This window comes from Vespa mandarinia, chromosome 3 (assembly GCF_050613455.1).
Source record: "Vespa mandarinia isolate Hongniang chromosome 3, ASM5061345v1, whole genome shotgun sequence".
NCBI classification, from domain to species: domain Eukaryota; kingdom Metazoa; phylum Arthropoda; class Insecta; order Hymenoptera; family Vespidae; genus Vespa; species Vespa mandarinia.
Genome location: NC_140812.1, coordinates 7083942 through 7104475, shown reverse-complemented (window position 1 = coordinate 7104475; position 20534 = coordinate 7083942). Strand labels below are relative to the sequence as shown.

At 26.5% G+C, this 20534-nt stretch overlaps 6 protein-coding genes across 8 annotated transcripts; all 6 read left to right on the top strand.

Annotated features, from left to right (window-relative positions):
• Positions 1-719: 719 nt before the first annotated feature.
• LOC118449555 (osteomodulin-like) lies at positions 720-2853 on the top strand. 3 transcript variants are annotated; one of them, XM_035884304.2, is made up of 2 exons: positions 720-855; positions 1298-2853. In XM_035884304.2, exon 2 carries the CDS (start codon positions 1310-1312, stop codon positions 2786-2788), a length of 1479 nt encoding a protein of 492 aa, XP_035740197.2. In that variant the 5' UTR covers positions 720-855; positions 1298-1309; the 3' UTR covers positions 2789-2853. The 3 variants fall into 3 exon arrangements, with proteins under 3 accessions (XP_035740197.2, XP_035740199.2, XP_035740200.2); XM_035884306.2 differs by having other exon boundaries at positions 736-873; XM_035884307.2 differs by having other exon boundaries at positions 752-885.
• LOC118449556 (uncharacterized) lies at positions 756-5082 on the top strand. The gene is given in 2 exon segments (XM_085655906.1): positions 756-885; positions 3081-5082. A coding segment is annotated over 1 exon segment (1365 nt). The 5' UTR covers positions 756-885; positions 3081-3092; the 3' UTR covers positions 4458-5082.
• A 3036-nt stretch (positions 5083-8118) lies between these two features.
• Positions 8119-10332, top strand: LOC146873129 (uncharacterized). Its single transcript, XM_085655899.1, has 2 exons — positions 8119-8255; positions 8667-10332. The coding sequence occupies exon 2, from the start codon at positions 8679-8681 to the stop codon at positions 10155-10157; it is 1479 nt and encodes a 492-aa protein (XP_085512025.1). The 5' UTR covers positions 8119-8255; positions 8667-8678; the 3' UTR covers positions 10158-10332.
• LOC146873128 (uncharacterized) lies at positions 8123-12379 on the top strand. Its single transcript, XM_085655900.1, is given in 2 exon segments — positions 8123-8255; positions 10450-12379. A coding segment is annotated over 1 exon segment (1365 nt). The 5' UTR covers positions 8123-8255; positions 10450-10461; the 3' UTR covers positions 11827-12379.
• A 3109-nt stretch (positions 12380-15488) lies between these two features.
• Positions 15489-17706, top strand: LOC118449508 (uncharacterized). Its single transcript, XM_035884161.2, has 2 exons — positions 15489-15625; positions 16036-17706. Exon 2 carries the CDS (start codon positions 16048-16050, stop codon positions 17524-17526), a length of 1479 nt encoding a protein of 492 aa, XP_035740054.2. The 5' UTR covers positions 15489-15625; positions 16036-16047; the 3' UTR covers positions 17527-17706.
• Positions 17707-17830: 124 nt separating this feature from the next.
• Positions 17831-19309, top strand: LOC146873127 (uncharacterized). The gene is given in 1 exon segment (XM_085655991.1): positions 17831-19309. A coding segment is annotated over 1 exon segment (1365 nt). The 3' UTR covers positions 19196-19309.
• Positions 19310-20534: the final 1225 nt, after the last annotated feature.

Here is a 20534-nt window from a genome sequence, read left to right as displayed (position 1 = left end):
TAGAATAATAATCGATTGTCTTTGTTTTAATTTTAAATAATTACAGTTAAAATATTATTAAAATATGGTGCTAAGAGAGATATGCTAGATTTGTAGAATATTATTATTTATATAATACATTTGTTTTTACAAATATATCAGAATTGCTTCTTATTGCTTTTATTATATCACATATAAATAAATCATTGTAAATGTTTACTTATTTTAGATACTAATTTAGAGCAAAGTTAATAAAAAAAATGTGCCAATGTGTTTAAGTAAATTTAATATCGTATTATTTCATGAGATCTACACAGTGAAGATTGATTAAAGGGGGAAGAAAAATTTCTTTACGCATAGAAATATATACAATATTATCGTTATATTACTAAGAAAACATTAAAATCCGGTTAAAATGTAGTACGGATAGAAATAAGTAAATAGTAGTAGCAAAAGAGTGATGGTTTCTTAGCAATATTTTAATTAAAATATATCTTAATACTTTTTTTTTTTTTCTTTTTTTATAGAGAATGTCAAGCGTCAAGGACCAATAAAATCGAACATATACAAACAATTTAAAAAGACATAGTTAACTTTCATATATTTTTACATTTCTCCTCGAGAAAATTATTATTGCCATATTATGAGCCTTTGCGTACCGTAAAAGTTTTTCCATATCTCTAAGAAACACAGAGATAATAAAAGCGATAAAAGTTATTGTCCCACTCTGTATTATTGCACTATCTAACTTTTGATTCACTGTCAGACGTTAAAATTGTGTCAATCAAGAAGGAGGAAATTGAATTTTATGCAAAGTTTAAAGTTTTTAGAGTCATCTAAGATTATATATATTAGTTATTCAACAAAATTATATAGGTATACAAAATTGTATAGGTAATTATATAGGTATAATATATCTAAGGAATACATAAGTAAATAAATTGAATTAATAATATGGATAATTATTAAACTTAAATATTTATAAGAGGACCTTGGTAACCATATTGTTAGTGAACGTATTTTGGAATTATTTAATATTTCTCATAAGTAAATACAATGACATCACAGATATGTTCATACATTAATTCGAATTAAATAATTTTTTTGTATAATGAATGATGAATTCTAGAATTTTTGATAGGTACGAAAAAATTTAATTTGCTATATGAAGCATGTTCAAAACTTAACATCAAAATGTTCTAAGTATGGTGGAAAAAGTGATCTTATAATGTGTATTCAAGCTTTTTTTTAATTTTCGAATAGTATTGTCGGAATGAAAAGTAGCATTTTTTCAAAACCTATGCATTTAATGTTCCAGGATACGAATATCATGAAAAAGCAAACAGTACGTGTCTCATATTCTATTTTAATTTATCTAACGATATTCGCAATAGGATCGTTGGAGATAAGTTATGCCAACCGATTAGTTTCGGATAGCAATGAAATATATAAGAGAGACTTAAGACAGAAGAAAGAATTATCATTGCATATAAATACGACGGAGGATTCAGATATGGAGGAGTATATCTTGGAAATAGATTGCGAGAGATTCAATGTATCGTTCAATTTTTCAAGTACAATTATAAAAGTATTAGGAAAAGACTTCCTTAATACTCCGTTCATAACATGTTTGAACTTTGATGGAAATCGAATAGAATCGGTTGAATCTGGTGCTTTTGATAATCTACCATCTCTAGAATATTTAAATATGGGAAGAAACTACATTTCCTCTTTATTTTCCTTTAACGGTCATGATAATATAAAAGTGTTGGTACTGGCAGGTCAATCGATATCTTATTATGATATAAACTTGGAAATTATGGGAGAATATCCCGAACTTCGTTATTTAGATTTAAGTAGTAATAAAATATCATCGATCAGATGGCCCGTAAGTCATCAGAACTCGTATAATCAGTTTAATCGAAAATCAGCATTTCCTAAATTAAAGCATTTAGATTTATCTAATAATAATCTTTATCAATTTTACAATTACTATGATAATTCTATACTATTCAACCAAAACATAACGCATCTCAATCTGAGTAATAATTATTTGACAAACGTCGATCTACGTTATTTTTCGAATTTAATTGAATTAAGATTAGATAATAATAACATAGAAGGTATCAATAAATATTGTTATAATATATATGTATGTATAGGTGAAATGCCAAGATTGAAATATTTTTCTATATCCAATAACAAAATAAACAGTTTAGATCAGTTTATTTTTAAGAATACACCTGAATTAGTTACTTTGAATCTTTCGAATAACCAATTAGCACATATTTTACCAAAAGTCTTCTATGGCTTAGATTTATTAGAAAACCTATATTTAGATCATAACGAATTATCTTCAATTAATAGTTTAAGTCGTTTGTCAAACTTATCCGTTTTATATGTCTCTCATAATAATATCCGGGAAATAGGCTCTGAAGATATAAGCAACGCACGGATTTTAAAAAAATTGTATTTAGATCATAATAAAATTGAAAATATTCATAAAAATACATTTTCTGAATTGGAATCATTAGAGGAACTATATTTAGAAAGTAATAATTTAGCTAAATTACCGGTCGGATGGGCTAATAATTTAAGAAATCTACGTTATCTCAATTTGTCGAATAACAAATTTATATTATTGGAATCTTTATCGCTAATCGAATCTCTGCCAGTAATAAGGATAGACTTAATGAACAATAACTTCATTCATATGAAACCTGAAAAATTGCGAAATTTACCTGAAAATGCGACCATATATTTGATTTCACTGTCGGAAGACGATGAATTATCTAAAGAGGATTTATAAATAACTAAAATATAAAATAGTTTATATTTCTTCGAGTTCATGTATTTATATATATATGTTTATGTTTTTTGGGTATAAGATATAATTTGATAAATATAATAAAAATAATTATAGTCTTATTGTATTATGACATGAGATAAATAAAACAACAATACGTTCATACGAATTAGCTTTTGAATTAATTTACAAGAACTCTTGAATGTTACTACATTTTTTCATTGTATTAAAATATTATTTCGTATTGATACAAAAGGAGCAATATAACTGATTAGAAATTGCTTTTTATTCACAGATTGTATTCATAATGTGGCAATCAAGTACGTTTATTACCCATATGGCTATTATTAGCATGGGTTTCATTCACGGTGTATTTGCTACGACGATATCAATTTATTCGAAGAACTTCGAAGAAGATCTTAGTCTTCACTTCGAAGAACCTATGGACAAGTGCGATAATTCGGATTATGAAATCGTAAAACTTGTTAAAATGGGAATAAACGTTTTGAGGGAAAACTTCATCGAAAGCGCGAACGTGCGATCTATCAATCTCGAAGACAACTCTATCATTGATATCTCTCCGGATGCTTTCAAAGCTATTCCAAATTTGATCTGTCTCAATCTTGGACAGAACGCTGCAAAGAATATATTCAACAAATTTTTAAATTATTTTAACCACACTTCATTAGTGAAACTAAACTTACATCGAGCTTTTTCAAAAACAGTTGCGTATGATTATGAAAATCTACGTTCATATCCTGACACTGCAATACCGTTAAAAAGTTTCCTACCTCATGTCACGCATTTGGATATTAGCGGAAATAATTTAGAATATTTACCTCAGTATTTTAAATCTTCATTTCCCAGTTTAACGCATCTTTACTTGTCGGGTAATAGATTGACAAATTTGGACAATATTCCTCCGTCAACACAAGTTATATATCTTGAAAGAAATTATTATAATATTAAACCGTTGTATTTTCCAAAAAATATTTCTGCTTTATTTCTTAATGATAATACTATAACAAGTTATATTAGAGACTTTGATAACCTTAATGTATTGTCTATTCGTAATTGCAAGAGCTATTATTCAGGGACTTGCGGAGTTGAAAAATGTAAAAATCTTGTTGATTTGGATATGTCATCAAACAAAATTAAATACATTTATAAAGATGACTTTGAAACATTGAAATCTTTGCAACGTCTTTCTTTAGATCATAATACTCTTTCAATCTTATCTTTTTTAACCCATTTGTCTTCTCTCACAGATCTGTCCATAGCATATAATAATCTAACCAATATCACGTCGGATAACATCGCGCGTCTTGGACGTTTGAAAATACTAAATTTGCGTGGAAATCGTATTTCGATAATTTCGGAAAATGCTTTCTTGAATTTGAATATGTTAAAAAAACTTGATCTTGCGGAAAATAAACTAACTACTCTTCCTGCTACATGGATGAATACTTTGACAAAACTGCGCTATCTTAATTTACAATCGAATTTCTTTACTAGCATCGAAAACATGTCGATATATAGTTATTCAAATTTAAATCACTTATTTGTGCGCAACAACAGTTTTATACAGATAAAAATGAAGAGTTTAGAGAGATTACCTTCATCTGTTGTCATTCATGTAACATAGATTTATAATTTTACGTATATAACATAAATGGTTTTTAGTATTTTTAAAATTATTAATTATTATGAATAGCATAATATATATTTTTGTCATCATTTATAATATAGTATGTTTAATGAAATATTATCAATTGCGAACAATTTGTATTGTGTTCGTTAATCTTATTTTTATCAATTTAATTATTAATTCGATCGATTAATTAACTTTATTTTTAATAATATCAGGAATAAAGTAAAATAGATGTGATTGTTTTATTCGTAGATCTGAAAACCTATATAAATTATCAACGAACACTGATTATAATGACAACATTACGTGGAGTCGATGAGAGTTCACTTATTGAAATCGCAAAATGAGAATGTTATAGAGATACAAATATTCAATTTCATCATTTATTTGCACGAGATTGTAGTGATGTATTGAAACAGAAAAATAAAGACAAAAATATTAATATCAGTGTTTTAATAAGAAAGAATCGAAAATATTGGAAATATGTTTGACATAAAAATATAGTTATTTTAAATATTCCTTGATGATTCTACAATGAGAATTCTACCCTAAGATAGTGAACAATCAATTCGAATTCGTAATTGTATGAAATATTCATTAAATAATAGTTAGTTATGATGTTAAAATAAATACAATTATAAATTATCCATTTGAAGAGAATGTTTTTTTTTTTTTTTTTTTTTACTTACTTTTACTAATTCATTTCTCAGGACGATTAACGTCGCTGACGGAAATAAGAATTAATTATTAAATAATTTATATTCGTCTTTCTTATCGCGGCCGTACGAGCACTGTCCCTATCAATCCTGTTCAGCAGACAATGCAAAATAAGTCTTAAACGAATATTAAATATTCTATTTTTCTAATACGATGGTTTATCCTATTCTTCTAATACGAACAAAGGGAGTCGCCATTCTTATTCCTTAAACATTAACGGCAATCTGATTATCTGTCATCTTTCAATATCTCTTGAATTCTTCCTTTTTGTTAATGTTAAAATGACAACGATTATTAAAATTTATCACAATTGAAGTTTCCCACTGAAATGAGTTTGTTTTAACGTTGTATAATCATCTCTATAACGTTTAATTATAAATCTATTTTCTTAAAACAATTATATAGACTTGATCATTAGAAATTATTATTATTTAATTATTAATATTGACAAAGTACACTGCAGTTCTATCGATAACGACATCAACTATAAAATTCCTTTCTAATGATACGTAAAATTGGAATTAATTTATTTCAACGTTGGATTAATTTGTATGTGACATTTTCTGCAGATTGAACATTCGAAAGACTGTGCTGCTTAGTAGGCAACTCCTTATGATGGTCTCTTTTAAATGATGAATACTATTTTTAATAATAGCATATCTAACACAAAACACAAGAGCACAAGATTGATTATTTTCCGGATAGACGTATCCGGAATTGTATATTTCATATATGTATGAATACTCTCTATACACACATTTGATCATTATCTAGTACTAATATGAACTTACAGCTTTTAAAATTTTTTAAATTCGTCGAGCTAAAATAACACACAGTTCTGAATACGTCAGTTTTATACAAATATTTTCTCTTTCTGTATAGATAAGTTTGTTTCTTTTCAATAACATAGAACAAGACTTGATAGAGACAAGGATAGTTTCATAACCTTTGATATAGAAATAAACATTAGTGTGTATGCTTTCAGGAAATTCTCCAAAACAAGTGTAAGATTAAGAACAGCCGAGCGTTCGAATACATTGAAGGAAAGAGATATTAATTTTTATTACAGCATTTTGGTGAATTCTACGAAAGAATTGATTAATTTTGTTTTAGTTACGTATTTTATTACATAACATTTTTAGTCTAATTTTATAACGATTAATTTATTGAAAGTTCATTATTACATAGAATGGTATAAGAATTTGTATTCTTTTTAGGTTATTTGTCATGGAGTTTTCTGTTGCCGTTATTGATTTATTTTAGAAAATTTTATTAGATTTTTATTATAAATTGAATCTTCGTATACAGTTATTTCCAAGTGACGAGATCTGGACAATTGATATTAGTTGAGTTTGCATCTTAAGATACTAAGGAAATACTATTGAGCATATGGCTGTATATTTTGGTACATTTAAAAAATAACGAATTCAATTAATTATTTAAGTTTTTATAATTTTTTAAATTCAATTTATAAGATATTCATTTTGATTAATACTTTTGTATAATATTTTTACATGTATTACCTTCAGAAATGATTTATATAAAATGTTTTATATTTTCTTGTTCTCTAATTTGTAATATGTTTCAGCTGTTCTGTTCTTATAAGTTATTAGAGACTATATTAATGGATTTTTTTCATGATACTATAGAATATATAGGTATAGAATGGAAGAATCAACAAATCATTTAGATAAGTAAGCTTTTTTTAAACGTTTCCTTAACAATTTTAACAATTATTTATTATAACAATGAAAGTAATAATGTTTTTTTTTTTATTAGATTTAAATCATCGTTACAATTGTTGCATAGATATCATATGTAGTTTGTTCCTTATATTAATAATACCCACAGACACACAAATAGATGTGTACTTTACATTATACAATGTATCTTTTCTCAGACTAATGTATGACGTTCTGTGAATTAGAAAATTTATTCTTTTGAATATCTTCTATTGAATTAAAATGATACTTTGAAGGATTATACTAAACTTAAAGAGTTTAAAAAATAAAAGAATATTAAGGAGCATTGACAAGTATATAAAAAATTATGAATTAAGTTAAAATAGAATAATATTTTAAGATAAGTTTATTCGTTTAATTTAATTGATATTATAAATATTATAATTTTGATGTTACTATTCCTTGTCTAGTTTCAATTTAATACTATATCTATTTTGACTTATTGCTATTAATCTGCTTTTGTAAATATATCCCCATCACGATTATATCTATTTTGAAACAATAGATATAATGGGATTTTAGTTAGTTTTCTTCATTTATCTTAATATACTTACAAAATTCTAATTACTTAATGTAATTACAAATTTTACAATTACATCTTTTAAACATTTTCTGTTTTATTTTTATTATTAATGTATGTACAGAAGATATATTGTACATATTTACAAATTGAGATCAAATGATTTGAATAAATCGATTTTTAAAATAATATATAAATTGCAGAAACAAACGCTACTGCTTATTTTAATCATTTTTATAGATTTTCAGTCGTTAATGATAATTTACATGTAGAAAGGATAAGCGATTAATTTTTTGGATTTGAATTTTAAATATAATTTAAATTGTAAAATGAATAAGTTCATTGATTACATTTGTATACATTGATCCAATAAAGAAAGAAAATGATGAATCGTACAGCTACAAAATCCATGATACTTCATTTACAATTTTATAGTATATTCAATCAGACCATCTTTTTCAAAAGATATAAGCAAAACAGTCACGAGCTAAACCTATGAAAGAAACACGAGACTTCAACTATTAATTTGGCGAAAAATATTCAATTATTGTATGTGGGATAATATTTCTATAGTTTATTCTTAGGATTTCTTTGACTTCTTGTACGAAAAATAATAAGGGTCTCTGAATTTTGTCAGTACGCTCCTGATCTGATCACGTGTATTAGGAATGATTCATAAAAAAGGAATGAATCACGTCGTGTTCTATCTCGAACTCAGATATTAACATCCTTTCAAAACTGAAAGGTCTACCGACAGAAGAAGTTGAATTTTTCGTAAAATTTAAATTCTTCCAAAGTCATTTAAATCACTTGTGCGATCTGTTCATCAGAATTATATAGGTAAATATATCTAAGGAATACATAAGTAAATAAATTGAATTAATAATATGGATAATTATTAAACTTAAATATTTATAAGAGGACCTTGGTAACCATATTGTTAGTGAACGTATTTTGGAATTATTTAATATTTCTCATAAGTAAATACAATGACATCACAGATATGTTCATACATTAATTCGAATTAAATAATTTTTTTGTATAATGAATGATGAATTCTAGAATTTTTGATAGGTACGAAAAAATTTAATTTGCTATATGAAGCATGTTCAAAACTTAACATCAAAATGTTCTAAGTATGGTGGAAAAAGTGATCTTATAATGTGTATTCAAGCTTTTTTTTAATTTTCGAATAGTATTGTCGGAATGAAAAGTAGCATTTTTTCAAAACCTATGCATTTAATGTTCCAGGATACGAATATCATGAAAAAGCAAACAGTACGTGTCTCATATTCTATTTTAATTTATCTAACGATATTCGCAATAGGATCGTTGGAGATAAGTTATGCCAACCGATTAGTTTCGGATAGCAATGAAATATATAAGAGAGACTTAAGACAGAAGAAAGAATTATCATTGCATATAAATACGACGGAGGATTCAGATATGGAGGAGTATATCTTGGAAATAGATTGCGAGAGATTCAATGTATCGTTCAATTTTTCAAGTACAATTATAAAAGTATTAGGAAAAGACTTCCTTAATACTCCGTTCATAACATGTTTGAACTTTGATGGAAATCGAATAGAATCGGTTGAATCTGGTGCTTTTGATAATCTACCATCTCTAGAATATTTAAATATGGGAAGAAACTACATTTCCTCTTTATTTTCCTTTAACGGTCATGATAATATAAAAGTGTTGGTACTGGCAGGTCAATCGATATCTTATTATGATATAAACTTGGAAATTATGGGAGAATATCCCGAACTTCGTTATTTAGATTTAAGTAGTAATAAAATATCATCGATCAGATGGCCCGTAAGTCATCAGAACTCGTATAATCAGTTTAATCGAAAATCAGCATTTCCTAAATTAAAGCATTTAGATTTATCTAATAATAATCTTTATCAATTTTACAATTACTATGATAATTCTATACTATTCAACCAAAACATAACGCATCTCAATCTGAGTAATAATTATTTGACAAACGTCGATCTACGTTATTTTACGAATTTAATTGAATTAAGATTAGATAATAATAACATAGAAGGTATCAATAAATATTGTTATAATATATATGTATGTATAGGTGAAATGCCAAGATTGAAATATTTTTCTATATCCAATAACAAAATAGACAGTTTAGATCAGTTTATTTTTAAGAATACACCTGAATTAGTTACTTTGAATCTTTCGAATAACCAATTAGCACATATTTTACCAGAAGTCTTCTATGGCTTAGATTTATTAGAAAACCTATATTTAGATCATAACGAATTATCTTCAATTAATAGTTCAAGTCGTTTGTCAAACTTATCCGTTTTATATGTCTCTCATAATAATATCCGGGAAATAGGCTCTGAAGATATAAGCAACGCTCGGATTTTAAAAAAATTGTATTTAGATCATAATAAAATTGAAAATATTCATAAAAATACATTTTCTGAATTGGAATCATTAGAGGAACTATATTTAGAAAGTAATAATTTAGCTAAATTACCGGTCGGATGGGCTAATAATTTAAGAAATCTACGTTATCTCAATTTGTCGAATAACAAATTTATATTATTGGAATCTTTATCGCTAATCGAATCTCTGCCAGTAATAAGGATAGACTTAATGAACAATAACTTCATTCATATGAAACCTGAAAAATTGCGAAATTTACCTGAAAATGCGACCATATATTTGATTTCACTGTCGGAAGACAATGAATTATCTAAAGAGGATTTATAAATAACTAAAATATAAAATAGTTTATATTTCTTCGAGTTCATGTATTTATATATATATGTTTATGTCTTTTGGGTATAAGATATAATTTGATAAATATAATAAAAATAATTATAGTCTTATTGTATTACGACATGAGATAAATAAAACAACAATACGTTCATACGAATTAGCTTTTGAATTAATTTACAAGAACTCTTGAATGTTACTACATTTTTTCATTGTATTAAAATATTATTTCGTATTGATACAAAAGGAGCAATATAACTGATTAGAAATTGCTTTTTATTCACAGATTGTATTCATAATGTGGCAATCAAGTACGTTTATTACCCATATGGCTATTATTAGCATGGGTTTCATTCACGGTGTATTTGCTACGACGATATCAATTTATTCGAAGAACTTCGAAGAAGATCTTAGTCTTCACTTCGAAGAACCTATGGACAAGTGCGATAATTCGGATTATGAAATCGTAAAACTTGTTAAAATGGGAATAAACGTTTTAAGGGAAAACTTCATCGAAAGCGCGAACGTGCGATCTATCAATCTCGAAGACAACTCTATCATTGATATCTCTCCGGATGCTTTCAAAGCTATTCCAAATTTGATCTGTCTCAATCTTGGACAGAACGCTGCAAAGAATATATTCAACAAATTTTTAAATTATTTTAACCACACTTCATTAGTGAAACTAAACTTACATCGAGCTTTTTCAAAAACAGTTGCGTACGATTATGAAAATCTACGTTCATATCCTGACACTGCAATACCGTTAAAAAGTTTCCTACCTCATGTCACGCATTTGGATATTAGCGGAAATAATTTAGAATATTTACCTCAGTATTTTAAATCTTCATTTCCCAGTTTAACGCATCTTTACTTGTCGGGTAATAGATTGACATATTTGGACAATATTCCTCCGTCAACACAAGTTATATATCTTGAAAGAAATGATTATAATATTAAACCGTTGTATTTTCCAAAAAATATTTCTGCTTTATTTCTTAATGATAATACTATAACAAGTTATATTAGAGACTTTGATAACCTTAATGTATTGTCTATTCGTAATTGCAAGAGCTATTATTCAGGGACTTGCGGAGTTGAAAATTGTAAAAATCTTGTTGATTTGGATATGTCATCAAACAAAATTAAATACATTTATAAAGATGACTTTGAAACATTGAAATCTTTGCAACGTCTTTCTTTAGATCATAATACTCTTTCAATCTTATCTTTTTTAAACCATTTGTCTTCTCTCACAGATCTGTCCATAGCATATAATAATCTAACCAATATCACGTCGGATAACATCGCGCGTCTTGGACGTTTGAAAACACTAAATTTGCGTGGAAATCGTATTTCGATAATTTCGGAAAATGCTTTCTTGAATTTGAATATGTTAAAAAAACTTGATCTTGCGGAAAATAAACTAACTACTCTTCCTGCTACATGGATGAATACTTTGACAAAACTGCGCTATCTTAATTTACAATCGAATTTCTTTACTAGCATCGAAAACATGTCGATATATAGTTATTCAAATTTAAATCACTTATTTGTGCGCAACAACAGTTTTATACAGATAAAAATGAAGAGTTTAGAGAGATTACCTTCATCTGTTGTCATTCATGTAACATAGATTTATAATTTTACGTATATAACATAAATGGTTTTTAGTATTTTTAAAATTATTAATTATTATGAATAGCATAATATATATTTTTGTCATCATTTATAATATAGTATGTTTAATGAAATATTATCAATTGCGAACAATTTGTATTGTGTTCGTTAATCTTATTTTTATCAATTTAATTATTAATTCGATCGATTAATTAACTTTATTTTTAATAATATCAGGAATAAAGTAAAATAGATGTGATTGTTTTATTCGTAGATCTGAAAACCTATATAAATTATCAACGAACACTGATTATAATGACAACATTACGTGGAGTCGATGAGAGTTCACTTATTGAAATCGCAAAATGAGAATGTTATAGAGATACAAATATTCAATTTCATCATTTATTTGCACGAGATTGTAGTGATGTATTGAAACAGAAAAATAAAGACAAAAATATTAATATCAGTGTTTTAATAAGAAAGAATCGAAAATATTGGAAATATGTTTGACATAAAAATATAGTTATTTTAAATATTCCTTGATGATTCTACAATGAGAATTCTACCCTAAGATAGTGAACAATCAATTCGAATTCGTAATTGTATGAAATATTCATTAAATAATAGTTAGTTATGATGTTAAAATAAATACAATTATAAATTATCCATTTGAAGAGAATGTTTTTTTTTTTTTTTTTTTTTACTTACTTTTACTAATTCATTTCTCAGGACGATTAACGTCGCTGACGGAAATAAGAATTAATTATTAAATAATTTATATTCGTCTTTCTTATCGCGGCCGTACGAGCACTGTCCCTATCAATCCTGTTCAGCAGACAATGCAAAATAAGTCTTAAACGAATATTAAATATTCTATTTTTCTAATACGATGGTTTATCCTATTCTTCTAATACGAACAAAGGGAGTCGCCATTCTTATTCCTTAAACATTAACGGCAATCTGATTATCTGTCATCTTTCAATATCTCTTGAATTCTTCCTTTTTGTTAATGTTAAAATGACAACGATTATTAAAATTTATCACAATTGAAGTTTCCCACTGAAATGAGTTTGTTTTAACGTTGTATAATCATCTCTATAACGTTTAATTATAAATCTATTTTCTTAAAACAATTATATAGACTTGATCATTAGAAATTATTATTATTTAATTATTAATATTGACAAAGTACACTGCAGTTCTATCGATAACGACATCAACTATAAAATTCCTTTCTAATGATACGTAAAATTGGAATTAATTTATTTCAACGTTGGATTAATTTGTATGTGACATTTTCTGCAGATTGAACATTCGAAAGACTGTGCTGCTTAGTAGGCAACTCCTTATGATGGTCTCTTTTAAATGATGAATACTATTTTTAATAATAGCATATCTAACACAAAACACAAGAGCACAAGATTGATTATTTTCCGGATAGACGTATCCGGAATTGTATATTTCATATATGTATGAATACTCTCTATACACACATTTGATCATTATCTAGTACTAATATGAACTTACAGCTTTTAAAATTATTAAAATTCGTCGAGCTAAAATAACACACAGTTCTGAATACGTCAGTTTTATACATATATTTTCTCTTTCTGTATAGATAAGTTTGTTTCTTTTCAATAACATAGAACAAGACTTGATAGAGACAAGGATAGTTTCATAACCTTTGATATAGAAATAAACATTAGTGTGTATGCTTTCAGGAAATTCTCCAAAACAAGTGTAAGATTAAGAACAGCCGAGCGTTCGAATACATTGAAGGAAAGAGATATTAATTTTTATTACAGCATTTTGGTGAATTCTACGAAAAAATTGATTAATTTTGTTTTAGTTACGTATTTTATTACATAACATTTTTAGTCTAATTTTATAACGATTAATTTATTGAAAGTTCATTATTACATAGAATGGTATAAGAATTTGTATTCTTTTTAGGTTATTTGTCATGGAGTTTTCTGTTGCCGTTATTGATTTATTTTAGAAAATTTTATTAGATTTTTATTATAAATTGAATCTTCGTATACAGTTATTTCCAAGTGACGAGATCTGGACAATTGATATTAGTTGAGTTTGCATCTTAAGATACTAAGGAAATACTATTGAGCATATGGCTGTATATTTTGGTACATTTAAAAAATAACGAATTCAATTAATTATTTAAGTTTTTATAATTTTTTAAATTCAATTTATAAGATATTCATTTTGATTAATACTTTTGTATAATATTTTTACATGTATTACCTTCAGAAATGATTTATATAAAATGTTTTATATTTTCTTGTTCTCTAATTTGTAATATGTTTCAGCTGTTCTGTTCTTATAAGTTATTAGAGACTATATTAATGGATTTTTTTCATGATACTATAGAATATATAGGTATAGAATGGAAGAATCAACAAATCATTTAGATAAGTAAGCTTTTTTTTAAACGTTTCCTTAACAATTTTAACAATTATTTATTATAACAATGAAAGTAATAATGTTTTTTTTTTTTTTAGATTTAAATCATCGTTACAATTGTTGCATAGATATCATATGTAGTTTGTTCCTTATATTAATAATACCCACAGACACACAAATAGATGTGTACTTTACATTATACAATGTATCTTTTCTCAGACTAATGTATGACGTTCTGTGAATTAGAAAATTTATTCTTTTGAATATCTTCTATTGAATTAAAATGATACTTTGAAGGATTATACTAAACTTAAAGAGTTTAAAAAATAAAAGAATATTAAGGAGCATTGACAAGTATATAAAAAATTATGAATTAAGTTAAAATAGAATAATATTTTAAGATAAGTTTATTCGTTTAATTTAATTGATATTATAAATATTATAATTTTGATGTTACTATTCCTTGTCTAGTTTCAATTTAATACTATATCTATTTTGACTTATTGCTATTAATCTGCTTTTGTAAATATATCCCCATCACGATTATATCTATTTTGAAACAATAGATATAATGGGATTTTAGTTAGTTTTCTTCATTTATCTTAATATACTTACAAAATTCTAATTACTTAATGTAATTACAAATTTTACAATTACATCTTTTAAACATTTTCTGTTTTATTTTTATTATTAATGTATGTACAGAAGATATATTGTACATATTTACAAATTGAGATCAAATGATTTGAATAAATCGATTTTTAAAATAATATATAAATTGCAGAAACAAACGCTACTGCTTATTTTAATCATTTTTATAGATTTTCAGTCGTTAATGATAATTTACATGTAGAAAGGATAAGCGATTAATTTTTTGGATTTGAATTTTAAATATAATTTAAATTGTAAAATGAATAAGTTCATTGATTACATTTGTATACATTGATCCAATAAAGAAAGAAAATGATGAATCGTACAGCTACAAAATCCATGATACTTCATTTACAATTTTATAGTATATTCAATCAGACCATCTTTTTCAAAAGATATAAGCAAAACAGTCACGAGCTAAACCTATGAAAGAAACACGAGACTTCAACTATTAATTTGGCGAAAAATATTCAATTATTGTATGTGGGATAATATTTCTATAGTTTATTCTTAGGATTTCTTTGACTTCTTGTACGAAAAATAATAAGGGTCTCTGAATTTTGTCAGTACGCTCCTGATCTGATCACGTGTATTAGGAATGATTCATAAAAAAGGAATGAATCACGTCGTGTTCTATCTCGAACTCAGATATTAACATCCTTTCAAAACTGAAAGGTCTACCGACAGAAGAAGTTGAATTTTTCGTAAAATTTAAATTCTTCCAAAGTCATTTAAATCACTTGTGCGATCTGTTCATCAGAATTATATAGGTAAATATATCTAAGGAATACATAAGTAAATAAATTGAATTAATAATATGGATAATTATTAAACTTAAATATTTATAAGAGGACCTTGGTAACCATATTGTTAGTGAACGTATTTTGGAATTATTTAATATTTCTCATAAGTAAATACAATGACATCACAGATATGTTCATACATTAATTCGAATTAAATAATTTTTTTGTATAATGAATGATGAATTCTAGAATTTTTGATAGGTACGAAAAAATTTAATTTGCTATATGAAGCATGTTCAAAACTTAACATCAAAATGTTCTAAGTATGGTGGAAAAAGTGATCTTATAATGTGTATTCAAGCTTTTTTTAATTTTCGAATAGTATTGTCGGAATGAAAAGTAGCATTTTTTCAAAACCTATGCATTTAATGTTCCAGGATACGAATATCATGAAAAAGCAAACAGTACGTGTCTCATATTCTATTTTAATTTATCTAACGATATTCGCAATAGGATCGTTGGAGATAAGTTATGCCAACCGATTAGTTTCGGATAGCAATGAAATATATAAGAGAGACTTAAGACAGAAGAAAGAATTATCATTGCATATAAATACGACGGAGGATTCAGATATGGAGGAGTATATCTTGGAAATAGATTGCGAGAGATTCAATGTATCGTTCAATTTTTCAAGTACAATTATAAAAGTATTAGGAAAAGACTTCCTTAATACTCCGTTCATAACATGTTTGAACTTTGATGGAAATCGAATAGAATCGGTTGAATCTGGTGCTTTTGATAATCTACCATCTCTAGAATATTTAAATATGGGAAGAAACTACATTTCCTCTTTATTTTCCTTTAACGGTCATGATAATATAAAAGTGTTGGTACTGGCAGGTCAATCGATATCTTATTATGATATAAACTTGGAAATTATGGGAGAATATCCCGAACTTCGTTATTTAGATTTAAGTAGTAATAAAATATCATCGATCAGATGGCCCGTAAGTCATCAGAACTCGTATAATCAGTTTAATCGAAAATCAGCATTTCCTAAATTAAAGCATTTAGATTTATCTAATAATAATCTTTATCAATTTTACAATTACTATGATAATTCTATACTATTCAACCAAAACATAACGCATCTCAATCTGAGTAATAATTATTTGACAAACGTCGATCTACGTTATTTTACGAATTTAATTGAATTAAGATTAGATAATAATAACATAGAAGGTATCAATAAATATTGTTATAATATATATGTATGTATAGGTGAAATGCCAAGATTGAAATATTTTTCTATATCCAATAACAAAATAGACAGTTTAGATCAGTTTATTTTTAAGAATACACCTGAATTAGTTACTTTGAATCTTTCGAATAACCAATTAGCACATATTTTACCAGAAGTCTTCTATGGCTTAGATTTATTAGAAAACCTATATTTAGATCATAACGAATTATCTTCAATTAATAGTTCAAGTCGTTTGTCAAACTTATCCGTTTTATATGTCTCTCATAATAATATCCGGGAAATAGGCTCTGAAGATATAAGCAACGCTCGGATTTTAAAAAAATTGTATTTAGATCATAATAAAATTGAAAATATTCATAAAAATACATTTTCTGAATTGGAATCATTAGAGGAACTATATTTAGAAAGTAATAATTTAGCTAAATTACCGGTCGGATGGGCTAATAATTTAAGAAATCTACGTTATCTCAATTTGTCGAATAACAAATTTATATTATTGGAATCTTTATCGCTAATCGAATCTCTGCCAGTAATAAGGATAGACTTAATGAACAATAACTTCATTCATATGAAACCTGAAAAATTGCGAAATTTACCTGAAAATGCGACCATATATTTGATTTCACTGTCGGAAGACGATGAATTATCTAAAGAGGATTTATAAATAACTAAAATATAAAATAGTTTATATTTCTTCGAGTTCATGTATTTATATATATATGTTTATGTCTTTTGGGTATAAGATATAATTTGATAAATATAATAAAAATAATTATAGTCTTATTGTATTATGACATGAGATAAATAAAACAACAATACGTTCATACGAATTAGCTTTTGAATTAATTTACAAGAACTCTTGAATGTTACTACATTTTTTCATTGTATTAAAATATTATTTCGTATTGATACAAAAGGAGCAATATAACTGATTAGAAATTGCTTTTTATTCACAGATTGTATTCATAATGTGGCAATCATGTACGTTTATTATTTATATGGTTGTTATTATGAGAATCATTCACGGTGTTTTCGCTATAACGATGTCATTTTGTCCGGAGAAATTCGAAGACGATCTTAGTTTGAATTTTGAAGAAACTATGGACAGGTGTGACAATCCAGAACATGGCATCGTGAAGCTTAATAACATTGATCTGAAAGTATGAAACCGTAATTTTATTGAAAGCTTTAACGTTCAATCCATTAATCTGGAAAACAACTCTATCATTGATATCTCTGCGTATGCTTTCGAAGGTATTCCAAATTTGATCTGTCTCAATCTTGGACAGAACGCTGCAAAGAGTATATTCAACAAATTTTTAAATTATTTTAACCACACTTCATTAGTGAAACTAAACTTACATCGAGCTTTTTCAAAAACAGTTGCGTACGATTATGAAAATCTACGTTCATATCCTGACACTGCAATACCGTTAAAAAGTTTCCTACCTCACGTCACGCATTTGGATATTAGCGGAAATAATTTAGAATATTTACCTCAGTATTTTAAATCTTCATTTCCCAGTTTAACGCATCTTTACTTGTCGGGTAATAGATTGACAAATTTGGACAATATTCCTCCGTCAACACAAGTTATATATCTTGAAAGAAATCAATATAATATTAAACCGTCGTATTTACCAAAAAATATTTCTGCTTTATTTCTTAATGAGAATACTATAACAAGTTATATTAGAAACTTTGATAACCTTAATGTATTGTCTATTCGCAATTGCAGGAGCTATTATTCAGGGACTTGCGGAGTTGAAAATTGTAAAAATCTTGTTGATTTGGATATGTCATCAAACAAAATTAAATCTATTCATGTAGCGTACTTTAAAACATTGAAATCTTTGCAACGTCTTTCTTTAGATCATAATACTCTTTCATCCTTATCTTTTTTGACCCATTTGTCTTCTCTCAAAAATTTATCTATAGCATATAATAATTTGACCAATATTACGTCGGATTGTTTCGCAAATCTTCAACATTTGAATACACTAAATTTGCGTGGAAATTGTATTTCGATAATTTCGGATAATGCTTTCTTTGGTTTGAAAATGTTAGAAAAACTTGATCTTGCGGAAAATAATCTCACTATACTTCCTCCTTGGTGGTTGATTAACTTGTGTAGACTACGTTATCTTAATCTAAAATCGAATCCGTTTAGGAGCTTCGATAGTATGTTTATATATGATTTACCTAACCTGAATAAGTTAATTTTTGGGAATATTAGTTTTAAACAAATCGAAATAGCGAATTTCGAAAAATTATCAACTGTTATTGTTTATATGTCATGGATGAATAATTCATGTGTAATGTTTATATTGTAATTTTAAAAATGTTTTAGCATAAATGCGACTTACTATCGTACAAATTATATTTTATTAAAAATTGAATTTATGTTTTTGTTAACATTTATAATATTGTGTGCTCAATAAAATATTATAAACAGCCAATAATTTATTATTGCGTTATTTTTGTAATTATATTGTTATTAATTTCGTTATTGATTCGATAGAAATAATATCGATTGTTTAATTTGTTTAATCATTAATTTTACTTGTAGGAAGATTATAGAAAATGTGGAATAGACTCTGATATTGTATATTACATGTATACATAGAAAGTATGGAAAATTATATTTTATTCGCTGGTAACTATTCTACATTACTGGTAAGTATTCTACATTATTTGCTGAAGGTAAACGTTACGAATTATTCGCATAGAGTAACATATGTCTCATGCTCAACGTTTTATCATTCTATCGGTAATATCTAGATGAAGTAAATACTTTTTAAAATTTTCATTACTAATAGATCAATCGACTGTCGGTAAGTTGTACATTTACTTGAAAAATCATTCGATTTAATTAATTTAATTTAATTAATCCTATCTCAATAATATCAGTCTTTTGGAATATTGCATTTGTCGTTATTTAACAAAAATTCATATACCGTTTCAGACTTTTTTTTAAATTCAGCATAGACCATTAAAAGTAAGATGTAATAAATAAGAGATATAGTCAACGTAGATACGGATGCGCGTCGAATATAGACATTTATAATGATACGATTCTATTTTCCTTTTTTTCTCGTTTTCCCGTCTGATGCGACCTAAATTTTGGAGGCTTTGAAAATCGTCGTTAGAGCGAAAAATCTTCGCATGGTGTCAACCGTGCTTGTTGACACGGTCGAGATGTAATTACGTGGTAAATGAAAATGCAGATATTTGACTAGGCGGATAGTATGAATTTTGTTTTTTGTGTGAGTATAGATAAAAAGAGATAGAAATAGAGAGAACAAGACAAAGGCACAGCAATTTCGTAACTTTTCTCGAAAGTGTTAATTTGCAATACTATGTGTAACATGTTCGTTAAACAACGTTGTTGAAATTGTAAAAGTTATCGATGGTGCTGTGGGTTGAGAAAAATGGGTTGCAAACGGTGCTTGGTATTAAGGTTGATTAAAGATTGATATTAAAGTTGATTTTGTGTTTATCGAAGACAATACGTGGTTTTGATAATTACACATATATACATACATATATATATGTATTTATATATATTCCATTTTTTCAAGGAAAATGAAGCTTTTTCAAAAATTCAACGAAGTTAAAGTGGTTTAAATTTTTAAATTGAAACATTGTTCATTGAAATCAGTCAAGAATTGC

What these genes read in the sequence shown, in the direction of transcription:
- LOC118449555 (XM_035884304.2), top strand. Translation starts at nt 1,310, where the DNA reads ATGAAAAAGCAAACAGTACGTGTCTCATATTCTATTTTAATTTATCTA.
- LOC146873129 (XM_085655899.1), top strand. Translation starts at nt 8,679, where the DNA reads ATGAAAAAGCAAACAGTACGTGTCTCATATTCTATTTTAATTTATCTA.
- LOC118449508 (XM_035884161.2), top strand. Translation starts at nt 16,048, where the DNA reads ATGAAAAAGCAAACAGTACGTGTCTCATATTCTATTTTAATTTATCTA.